This window comes from Ochotona curzoniae, unplaced genomic scaffold, assembly GCF_017591425.1.
Source record: "Ochotona curzoniae isolate NIBS_2020 unplaced genomic scaffold, NIBS_Ocur_1.0 contig_2210, whole genome shotgun sequence".
Taxonomy (NCBI): Eukaryota; Metazoa; Chordata; class Mammalia; order Lagomorpha; family Ochotonidae; genus Ochotona; species Ochotona curzoniae.
Genome location: NW_024465369.1, coordinates 28,784,758 through 28,797,093, shown reverse-complemented (window position 1 = coordinate 28,797,093; position 12,336 = coordinate 28,784,758). Strand labels below are relative to the sequence as shown.

The following is a 12,336-nucleotide window of genomic DNA, read 5'->3' as shown; positions in this document are numbered from 1 at the left end:
GGTGGAATGGGGTGTGGGACAGACTGGATTACTGCTACACTTACTGGCAAACCAGAGTAGGGGCGGTCCTGGTGGGGGTTATTGTGGGTCGCTCCAACTAGGCTGCAGCTCCCACTGGTTTAGGTGAGGACCAAGTATGTGCTGGGCAGAACCAGGCTGGACTGCAACACCCATTGGTTCCAGTGGAAGTCGGGAGTGAAAACAGAACCAACCCAGCATTTACAACCACCAACTGATTGGAACGATGGACGGTGCCAGGCCCTGTACTTGTTAGCACATACAAGAAGTTTCTTTGGAGATCTTCCTAATCTAAATGCTGGACTCAGAACCCTAACGAAGAAAAGAGAGAAGACAGAACGGGTCAACCAACCATCTCAGCTATGATGGACTATGTCAATCAGTGGATTTTTCAAAGACCTCATAGTGCTTGGAGCGGCAGGATTGACAGCGATTCATAACTGTTGCAATGTCAGGGCCACTTGAGCAAGAACCTCAGAGCATGCCCTACACCCGGGACTTGGGGAGGGTGGGAAATTGGGTGGGCCTTCTCCCTTAATACCCCCCTTTTAAACATGAAGGTAACAATATGGAAAACATATTAGTATTATCCACTTTCCTGTAGCCCTTGAACCTTCTTACTCTAACTAAGTATGTAAAGAATGTCAAAATAAATTTTATTATTTTAAAAAAAAAGATTATACCTATGAAATGTATAACATCTGTTATATAAAAAATTTAATGAAAATGCTATGCTTATAAATGCAAGTCATAGACCACAAGTAGTGTTGTTTTCAAACAATTTAGTTGGAGGTTTTTTTTTTTTCATAAATCTGCTCTTCCTGGCTGGTTTTCTTACTCTTTCTCTAAAAGTCTTCATTTTAAGAAGCATTTTTGTCTTTGTACTGAGTTTTGTCACTTCCAGGGCAGTGCATCAGCTGGATTCCTGAAGGTCTTTTGCTATGCATCAGTTGGTAGGTGAAAAAGGTTGTGCATAAGCTACCCCCTCTCAGCTGCAGACTGGCTGCTCATCTTCAGTATAGATCCCACTGGCCTGCACATCTTCTACTAAGGCTGACACGCAGAATATCTTTTCTTTATTCTAGAAACAAAAACCTTTTATTATTTGGAAGGAGAAAGATATGCTCTTTTGTGTGGTAACAGAACAGATGCTGGGTAAGTGCAGAGAATGCTTTCCATCAAGGTGATGTCACAAATCAATACTACTTGCTGAATGATTGTAGCTCTTACTGTACATCATTACTTGATTATCTCATTTTATGATAAAAGCTATGGTGAGAAGTTATCTTGGTCCATTCAGGCTGTTGTAATAAGATAGCATAGTTTGAGTGACTTACAAACAACACGAATTTCTCTCAGGCTGGGAGGCTGAGAATCCAACAAAAAGCTATCCATAAATGTGGTGTCTGAAGGGGGTCACAAGTGGCTCTTAATCAGCTCCATGTTGCTCTTTCCTCCCATGCTTAAAGGATGTGGAATCTCTCCTGAACTTCTCCTGCAAGGGTGGTGATCATATTTGCAAGTCTCCATTGTCATGATCCAAACTTTTGTCTCATAATACAATAACCTTGGAGAACGTTAGAATTTCAATGTAAGAATTTTGCCAGAGGTGTGGCACAGAGAGTTAAACAACTGCTTGCTATGTCAACATCCCCCTTGGGCTATTAATATGGCCTGAGAAGGCAGTGGGAGATGAGCCACGTGTTTGAAAGATATATTACTCCCTGAGGAACTTCTATTATTTATAGACAGATGTTCCACATTTATGGTTTCTATCATTTGAAAGTCCCTAAAGTGAGCAGTTTCTCTTTTCTTTGGCTTTTTCAGTCAGTGCCCTGAAGGATATGTGTGTGTCAAAGCTGGCATTAATCCTGATCATGGCTTCACTAATTTTGACAATTTTGGCTCAGCCCTATTGGCTCTGTTTCGGTTGATGATGCAGGATTACCCCGAAGCACTTTATCACCAGGTAAGAATGTGGAGATTCATCACTACACTTGGGAAGGGCACCGTGACTTCCCTTCCAAAATGATCCTCAAGTGTAATACATTTCATTAAAGTTTTATGTGCAGGAGAACTTGAAAGCACAAGAAGAGAATCAAAACTAGTAAATGCTATACTATCAGCAGATAACTGCTAAGTTTGTGCTTTTGTATTTTATTTAATCTTAGAAGTGATGAAAGTAATGTGTGTGTACACATATACGCATACACATACACTCCCAAAGTTACAATGCTTCAGATTCACAGCATTTTGACTTTATTGTGTGACAAAAGAGAAGTCATCACATCAAAAACACAGTTTAATTTAGAATTTTGATCTCATCCTGGGGTATCAGTATGCAATGTAATGCTCGCTTGTTATACTCACTGGCACAGACTCACAAGCAGCTCCCAGCCAGGTGGTCCCAGCTTAAATCACCCATATTCTGCAGTGCACTGTGTTACTCAGCTGTGCTTTTCACTAGATTAGGTGTGATAATTTATTTTTATTTATGACCCTTTTAGCTACAAATGGGTTTATTGAGACATAAAGCCACCAGGATTAACTGTGTTTTTTGTGTGAAGATAGTAAGACCCATAGAAGTTTCAGTAAGACATACCAATTCATACTGAAGGATTATATCATTATACAGCCCAATAAAGGTGTTGGTTTTCTCTATACCCCCCAAATACTTAACATCGGCATTTTTTTGGTAACATTTATTTAAAGGCAATTTTTTTCCCTTCTACTAATGAAATAGGAGACCAATCTAAAGGTGTCTAGTGTTAGTTCTTTTCAGATTTTCATCACTGCAAAATGAGTTTTTAGGTAATTGATACAAGTAGTATTTGCTTTGGATTTTTAACCTTGTTGTAAACTGAACCAAAGTGGAACTGATGAAAAGTCATTAGTCATCCTAAAGACTGCAGTTCATGTTCTGGAGAAAAGTGTGTTTCATTTTCAGGTAAAAATATATTTGATCCAAGCATTCTTCAGTATACTATATACAGAAGTGAACCAACAATGTAAATCTCACCAAAGAGTTGCACTTAATAGTATAACCAACATTTATTGTACAGATTCCACATGCACTGTTTCATCTGAGGGGCCAAAACTGTATTTGTGAAGCACAAAATTAGAGTATGTACACTTTTCAGTACTACCATGAGATGTATATAATTTAACCATGCTAGTATTATATGCATTTTAATTTACTGTAATCATCTATAGAAAGAGTGAAAGTTCTGATTCAGACATAAAACTTGAGATCTTATGGGAAATTGCCCCTATGTGATTTTTTGCTTTCTCTCTTGTATGTAGTACATTAAATACTACATTAACTTTGTACAGAATGAGAAAATTAAGGCTATTTATAAATGTACATATTCTGCATGGTCCTCTATAATACTTATTTCTGACTGTTGAATGCATAATTGTAAATAACAACCAGTACAGCAGTAAAAACAGGTAACTAAGTCCTTAATTGTTGCCTGACTGGAATAATCAGCATAGATAACTTTTACTCAGTTAGGTAAATCTATTTTTGTGTTTCTTTTTGTGTTGCATTCAAATATTGTCTACTCCTACTGTAATGACTTCATCTAGGTTATATACCTTTTCCATGTAATTTACCTAAAGATTTTTTCACCAAAGCAAATATCTGCTTGCCTCCTCTTATGCCAATCTGATCTTGCACCACATTATGACTTTACCATAAATTAATGATCAGAGGAAACAATCTGAAAATTTTCTCAAATAAGAGTAAATGGCATGAATTTAAAAATCCAAATGCAAAGATAAGAAATTTCTTTATTTGAACCACGTAATTTTTTTATCAAAAGGTAATAGTTTTCCTCTCAATATGTTTTCTCTATTATTGTTTTAAAGACACATGGTCATCCATGTGAATTGAATGACATAATCTGGTTTTGTAGTATATGTTCAATACTATATATATAGTACTATATTGTGTGTGTGTATTATATATATATATAGTATTGACATATATATGTATGTCTAAAATTAAAGATACTCATTTGTAGGTCAGGTAGAACTAGTACTTAAGTTGTTTTGTGATTGTTTTACTTATTGCTAAATGTTTTCAGAATTTAATTTAATTCTTTATTTTTAAAATGCACCATAAGATGGTAAATAACATTTTCATCTTTTGTTTTTGTTTTCTCCTCCTCTTAGATTCTTTATGCTTCTGGGAAGGTCTATATGATCTTTTTTGTTTTGGTAAGCTTTTGGTTTGCCTTTTATATGGCAAGTTTGTTCTTAAGCATAATTGCTGTGGCCTATGAAGAAGAAAAGCAAGCAGCTTCCGAAAAACCCAAGAACATTATATCAACATTTAAACAGAGTGTAATGGAACTGCAAGAAAGAGATGAGGTAACACAGGTACAGTTTTTTTTTTTTTAATTCTTAAAACCAAAGTGCTAAAAATGTCATGTCCTGGAGTGTGTTGCTTTTTGATATATGAATTGTTTTTGGTGGAGTAAGAAACACTTTATGCAAGAGGAGTTTCACTTTTGCTATATATATTTTCTTCCTTAGAGCACAGTGGCAAGAGTAAATGACATCCTAGAAGATGCCCCCAAAAATGCAATTTCATGTTTAAAAAAATGTAATTGCTCTGATAAACTGTAGGATTACCTGAAGTGTATATTTTTGGAACTTGACTGTTTTTATTACAGGCATAGTCTGTTCATTTAAAGCTACTTCAAACAGCACACCAGAACTAATTATGGAACTTGTGTGCCACTTAAATATGCTCATTCCTTCCCCACTTTAGAAAATTTTGAGGAGTAGGGGCCAATGCCATGGAATAGTAGGTCAAACTTCAGGCTATGCTACTGGCATGCCTAGAGTGCTGGTTTGTGTCCTGGTTCTGCTCCAGCTCCCTTCTTATGGTTCAGGAAAGCTGTAGCATATGGAACAAATTTTTGGGCACGTGTACCTACATGGGAGTCCCAGAAGCTCCTGAATTTGGATTGGTTTAGCTTTGGCCATTGCGACCATGGGAGTGAACCAGCTGGTGGAACATTTCTGTCTGTCTCTCCTTTCTATAAATCTGCCCTTCAAATAAAAGTAAAATTAAAAAGAGAAATCATCAAGGTTGTGAAAAGAAAACCTCACATTATTGGCTTTCTGATTTTTAAAAAATATTTATTTTTATTGCAAAGTCAGATACACAGAGAAGAGAGACAGGGAGGAAGTTCCTCCATTTGCTGATTCACTCTTCAAATGACCACAATAGCCAGAGGTGTGCCAATCTGAAGCCAGGAGCCAGAAACTTCTTCCAGGTCTCCCATGCAGGTGCAGGATCCCAAAGCTTTGGGTCATCCTTGATTGCTTTCCCAGGCCACAAGCAGGGAGCTGGATGGAAAGCAGGGATCTCAGGATTAGATCTGGGGCCCATATGTGATCCAGGCGTGTTCAAGGTGAGAACTTTAATTGCTAGGCCACCACTCTGGGCCTTGGTTTTTTTTTTTTTTTTAATGAAATGTGCTGCACCTTGGTGTAGGGGTTAATTTAATCATAGAATAACTAGATACATAATTAGTAAAATCTAATAAAACTTAATGGTGATTTCAATTGCCTTGTTGTTGTGTGCATGCATACTGTATCATATCATTGGTCTCATGGCAGAAAATTCCGTCTAAGTCTGAACGTGTTGCCCCAAGTAGCACTGAAGAAGTTGTTTAAAATTATTTTAAATGCCAAATTGTGCCATAAGTGTACCAGAAGGAAAAATAGGGTCAAGAAAGCAGCAGTAGTGCTTTCTTAAATCCTAAAAACAAACAATCTTAAATCCTAAAGACAATCTTAACTCTTCCTTAAATTATTTTTTCTGATATATGGGAAAATAATCTAGATTGAGGGATAAGATAAAAAGGAGCAAGTTACATGGTCTTGTGGTTAAGATGCTGATGAAAATGTTCATGTCCCACTTTAGAGTGCCTGGGCTACATTCTTGACTCTGGCCTCTTATTCCAGATTCCTGCTAATTCAAATCATAGAAGAAAGCATATAATACAAGTAGTTGCATTCCTGAAACTCAAAAGGGAGAACTGGATTGAGTTTCTAGCTTTAGGATTTGCATCCTGAGCATTGCAAGGATTTGGATCATGAACCAGAGGATGGAATGTTTTCCTTGCTCTCTCTCAAGGAGATAGATGAAGAGTCTTACATTATAATAGGACATCATATATTAAGACATCATGACTTATATTAAGGAATCATCAAGAAAAAACACCAAGAAGGTCCTTGAATGAAAAAATGGGGTCTAATAATGTGATGTTGGATCCTACCATATGGGTTGATAGCTACTTGTGCCCATAACAGGTATACCACTGTATAAGAAGTATCTAAGTCCATATGAAGAAAACACATATGGAAAAGATGCTATTGAATAACCATTGTATCACCTATTAGCAAGTCACAGGAAAGCAATTTACGAAAGCTTTCCATCTCTAGAAATGACCCCGAAGTCCTTGAGATGAAGACTAGAATTAGATATGTTGAATATGTAGTTTGTTCTGAAGTGGCACTTCAGATTCTCAAGGGCTCACAAATACGTCCAAGAGCATCACAGTACTTCTCTTCTCTCATGGCGAGACATTCTATTTCCTCTTATGAAGTACTTGAATGATTATCTTTATTGACTTGGTCTTTGGTGAAATTCCAATTATCACTAAGTATAATAGCTTTATAACAAGCAATGTCTGTATATTCAGGATACATTTGAGGGTGTTGGTTTCTGTATCACTATTATCGGTTTTTTTTTTTTTGGATATACACTGCTGCATCTTAATAAAGTCTTTCACTTCTGTTATTATTTGTTCATAAAAATTTTGGAAAGGCATGAATTATTAATTCCGTTTCGTGTAACTTTCTAAAGAGTTGCCTGTAAAATACTTGCAAGTGTGATTTAAATAAACAATTCTTGCTTCCCAAGATTTAGCTTTCCTTTTGAATTTTTAAAAAAGCTAAAGAGCAGGACTCGGTGGACCTGCAGACTCTGAACTGCACATTCTGAGATGAAACTCAGAATGTGGTGTGACTGGTATTTATGAAACCAGAGAGTACTTGATTGATGTGTGAGTGTCATGAGCATAGTCAAACCTTGGGTATCTGTTAGGACACTTTAGATATGTCACCACAGCACTTGCTAGTCACAGTGTGCAGGGTATGTGTAGTCCATGAATCTTAAGCAACAACCTCCCCTTTGGAAGGCAGTGAGGGCCTCCATGCCATGTAACCCTGTTGAAGAGTGATCTCATCTGTTTAGATCCAGGTAACAAGTATGCCATTATTTTGATCATTAGTGTGTGCCAAATATAAAACCTATTGTGAACCACTATAATGTGATTATCATCCATCATCATATCCTTAGGGCTTGAATTAAAATATACTATTAAATATGATCACAAGGAGCATCTGACTATTTTTGTGTCGTTTATGACTGCATAGACCTTGTAACATTTATATTAAAGTCCAAACATCTCAGACGCCTTTCCAAAGTAAGATTTTTTTCAACCCTGTTAAAAACTTCAACAAAGCAGTGAACCACTTAAAATCATTACTCAAGAGACACAAGGAACAAAAATAAGTGATTCCTGTATGTCATTATGTCATTTCCACTCAAGCCAAAGCTTTTAAATCTATCCCATTGCTTATTTTTTTATTTTTCTTATTTTTTTAATTTATTTTTATTGATTACATTGCACTATGTGACACTGTTTTACAGGCACTGGGATTCCCCCCTCCTCTCCCCAAAACCCGCCCCCCCTCATGGTGGATTCTTCCATCTTGTTGCATTACCACAGGTCAAATTCAGTTGATATTCTTTCCTTGCAAGCATCTACAAAGCATAGAGTCCATCCAGCATCTTATTGTCCAGATAAGTTCAACAGTTTCATGGGGAGACCCTGTCTGGTCTGAAGGTAGAGCCAACAGAGTATCATCCCAATCAATTAAAAGCCCCGACATTACATCAGTAACAATTTATAACATAATGCAATTAGTTGACATGGTATTGTGTAACCAGCATGTTAAAAGAGAGAGAGGAAAAAAAAAAAAAAGAGTGCAAGTTCTGAACCACATCCTATTACTTCTACATTGACATTACAATTATTAGTTTATATACAGCTGGGTTCTATACACCTTAAAACGGCTATAAATTACTGTTCAGCTGTCTCGTGAGGTCATATGCGCAGAGCAGGGGGGGACCCCAGAGTGGAGCAGGCAGACAGGAGGAGGCTTGTATCCCAACCCTGAAGACTCCTAGTGCGAGCTCCAAGGACTACATCCCAACCGCCAAGGAGACCACGGGGAATAGGAGTGCCTTCGGAGGGCAGAGGCTGAGAACTCTGAGGTCACCCACCTCCATTTGGCTCTCCCTCATGAGATGGAAGAAGCGCATACCCCGCCTTGCAGGACCCAAGGTCATCGGAGCAACCAGGAGCACTGAGCGGTCCGCAGAAACAAAACAGTAAACTTCCTTCGGGACTAGGGAGAGGAGCTTTCTCTGGTTCTTGCCTTGTGCCGACTTTGGGTCCCCACTCTCTCTCGTAATGATGATCAGGATCACTCCAGAAACCCCTCAAAACAAACTAGCAAACAAACAAACTAGGAAACAAACAAAAACCTAGAATACATGGAGAACAGCAAGGAAAGCTTAGAAACAGGAAATGGGCAGTGGGGATGTACTTATAACTCAATGGGTGGGACACGAAGATTAGTTACTCCTCACTAGGGTATTGAAGATTTCTCTGCACATCCCGCCTAAAACTGTTCACCTAAACTGTTGACATATGTCTTGTTACAGTTATAGAGTTAGACTGCCCGAAAAACAGCCAGGTTCTGCAAAATCATGCTTCAACGCTATGAACTGCTAAATACTAAAATTAAAATAGCCATTGTTTATTTTTAATTTAGGGCTTATTCCATCATCACAAAATCAAGTCATTTTAGTTATATCAATATAGTTTGTGAAGTTAGAAAGTTAACATTCTTAAGGAAAAAATATAAGATGCTAGAGAAATACTCTTTTATTAGTCAGTGACATTTTTGCCAAACTCAGCATGTCACAGTGATCCAAACTGTATTTAGAAATTTTGGCCAAATATATTTTAATATCACTGCCTTATTTCTACTTCTCTTTTAATTGGCTCTACAATATGCTTTTATTGAATTTCAAGTGTACACTTTTTTCAAGTATGACTATTGTGATCCTAAATCAGTTTAATATTGCCTAAAATATAAATACTGATAAATGATAGAAATTTAAAACACTTCTAAAGGCAAGAATCAGAATTTTAAGTAAGGTTAGCCAATTCACCATTATAGTGTTAGATCTACAAAGATAAAAAGGCAGAATTAACTAATGAAATGCTTTTTCAGACCACACACATAGAAATGAAGACTAGATCATCAGCTTCTATGAACACATCTTTGGGTATACTGGAAGATCCTACTTTCAGACAAAAAGAAGGTAAGGAAAAAGTATACATTCACTGAGAGAAGGTCTATTCATGGAAGATTAACTTTTTTTTTTTTTTTAAAGATTTATTTTTATTATTTTTTCATTGGAAAGGCGGATATACAGAGAGGAGAGACAGAGAGGAAGATCTTCCATCCAATGATTCACTCCCCAAGTGAGCGCAACGGGCCGATACTATGCCGATCCGAAGCCAGGAGCCTCTTCCGGGTCTCCCACACGGGTGCAGGGTCCCAAAGCTTTGGGCTGTCCTCGACTGCTTTCCCAGGCCACAAGCAGGGAGCTGGAAGGGAAGCGGGGCTGCCGGGACTAGAACCGGCGCCCATATGGGATCCTGGGCGTGCAAGGCGAGGACTTAACCACTTGCGCCACCGCGCCGGGCCCGGAAGATTAACTTTTAAAGAAATTCTGCAATATCTTTAGAGTCTTAAATAGTTATAACTCAAATTTAAGGAGTATTAGAGGATATTAGAATGAATAGTAAAAGACATTTAAAAACATGTTTTAAACATTTCAAAAAGGCACTAAAATGTTTCAAGAAATTTCCTTTAATATTAAAATATTGATGTATTAATAAGTAACTTTAAAATACAAATGGGAGCATGATGCAGTAATATTTCAGTAGAATTATTTCAGTAGTAATTAATATTTCAGTAGAATTAGTATTTTAGTAGTAAATTATTTCTACTTTATTCTTTATAACATGTTATTAGTAATTCTTTAACTGACATTGCTAAAAGGCATTATTTTGTAAAAAATAATCTGGATACTGTAAGTGATTATGTATTCAGTAGTTTTGTTTGTCTCCTTGAGTGTTAGTTCTGTTTTTCCTAATTTTTTATTTGTCTAAATGAAATGTGGAAAATTCGTATCACAGTTTTTATTAGTATGCAATATTTCCATTTCCTCATATCAAATAAATCTAGTTCCAAATCCCTCTCTCTGCATGCAAAGCTCAAAATTTTTACTAAAATCAGAGTAAATGCTTCTATGGTTTTTCTGTTCTTTCATTTTAGAACTTGGAAATTCCAAGAAGTTATGCCCATTGTGCTGGTATAAGTTTGCTAGAACTTTCTTGATATGGAATTGTTCTCCCTGTTGGTTAAAACTGCAAGAGATTTTCCACAAAGTTATAACAGACCCATTTACTGATCTTTTCTTAACCATGTGCATCATTTTAAGTATATATTTTTTGGCCTTGGAACATTATCCAATGAGTGAAGGAATCAGCCAGCTTCTCAGCCTTGGAAACCTGGTAAGACTCTCCTTGCACATTAGTTTTGTTTATAATGTCAGTTTTTCTCTTTATTTTCTAGCTTCAATACATTGCAGAATGTATAATTATCAGAAAAGGTATTTTTCACATGCCCCCAGTCCATACTTATCACTGAATGTTTTGACAGCTGGACATAAAAATTCTACCATACAAATTTATGATTTCCAGCCATCTATGTAGCAGTTAAGTGCAAATTTGTCATTGTCTTTTCTTTTCCAAATGTATATTCTCTTGGTACCACTGTTCCAAAGATCAAAGTAGGGGTAGAGGTAAAAATGAGAAGGCACAGATTTTTGCCGGCTCCAGGTTTCTGAATCCTGATTAGAATGGAGCCTGGCCTGTATGCTTCTGTCTGTCTGTCTGTCTCTCTCTCTCTCTCTTAAATCAAATCTTATCATTTTGGCTATTTATATTTTGAGATTCATTTGTCCTTTTCTACATACAATTCAAAAGACAAAACAGAATTCTATGTTTTTAAAAAGTCACATTTGTCACAAAATATATGTTGTATTAGTTTTCTTTGCTTTCTTTATTGTTTTTGTTTAATCACTTGGTATTAATGCAGGGAACTTATTACCAAAGTAGTAATTTGGTTATTTTTAACAGTACAATTTTTAAAGTATAATTTCCAAAGGTTTATCCTGTTTTCTTTCTGGATCATGTATTTATGTCATAATTTATACCTATAGTAAAAATGGCATGAGTGCATGTGTATAATACATTTTTATGATTTTTAAATTGAAAAGGAAATATGTAACATAAACTCCGCATCGCATGAGTAACTATTTAAAATGGAAACATTTCACCCTCAAATACTTCTTGGTTTTCGTCGAAGAGCATTTACTAAAATAATTGAAGTGCTCGCTTCAGCAGCACATATACTAAAATTGGAACAATACAGAGAAAATTAGCATGGCCCCTGCGCAAGGATGACACGCAAATTTGTGAAGCGTTCCATATTTTCGTCAGGGTTGCTCCAGAGCCCCCCTCCAAACACACACACACACACACACACACACACACACACACACACACACACACACACACACATTAGAATAGATAAACAGAGAACAACAAGGAAAGCTTGGTCAGCATGGACTCACACATACTTTGCTAGGCAGGACACAGAGCAAGTACTCCTCACCAAGGTACCAAAGATTTCTCTGCACACCCCTCCTATAATGCACCTCAATTGTGGAAATGTCAATTTTGGGGCTTTTGATTGATTGGGTTTTTACTCTGTTGGCTCTAACTTCAGACCAGAGAAGGTCTCTCCAAAAAGCCGTTGAACTTATCTGGACAACAAGATGCTGGACTCTATGCTTGGTATATGTTTGCAATGAAGGAATCTCAACTGAACTTGAACTGTGGTCACGCAACACGGTGGAGGAATCCACCATGAGGGGAGGGTTATGGGAGGGGTGGTGGGAATCCCAGTACCTATAAAACCATGTCACATAATAAAAAAAATAAAAAATAAAAAATAAATAAATTAAAAAAATAAAATAATTGAAAATTCTGGAAAAAGTATTCAGTATTAGATTGTTAAATAAAA

At 36.7% G+C, this 12,336-nt stretch overlaps 1 protein-coding gene and 1 non-coding gene across 2 annotated transcripts in view; both read left to right on the top strand.

Annotated features, from left to right (window-relative positions):
* SCN7A (sodium voltage-gated channel alpha subunit 7) overlaps window positions 1-12,336 on the top strand; it is a 56,370-nt gene that overhangs the window by 19,269 nt on the left and 24,765 nt on the right. The window contains exons 7-11 of the mRNA XM_040971999.1: window positions 1,104-1,173; window positions 1,846-1,987; window positions 4,195-4,392; window positions 9,409-9,499; window positions 10,522-10,760. Of these exons, the coding sequence (XP_040827933.1) occupies window positions 1,104-1,173; window positions 1,846-1,987; window positions 4,195-4,392; window positions 9,409-9,499; window positions 10,522-10,760 (740 nt within the window). The remainder of the gene's footprint in view (window positions 1-1,103; window positions 1,174-1,845; window positions 1,988-4,194; window positions 4,393-9,408; window positions 9,500-10,521; window positions 10,761-12,336) is intronic.
* LOC121150993 lies at window positions 11,639-11,745 on the top strand. The gene has a single exon (XR_005883085.1). It is a non-coding gene; the product is annotated as a U6 spliceosomal RNA (small nuclear RNA).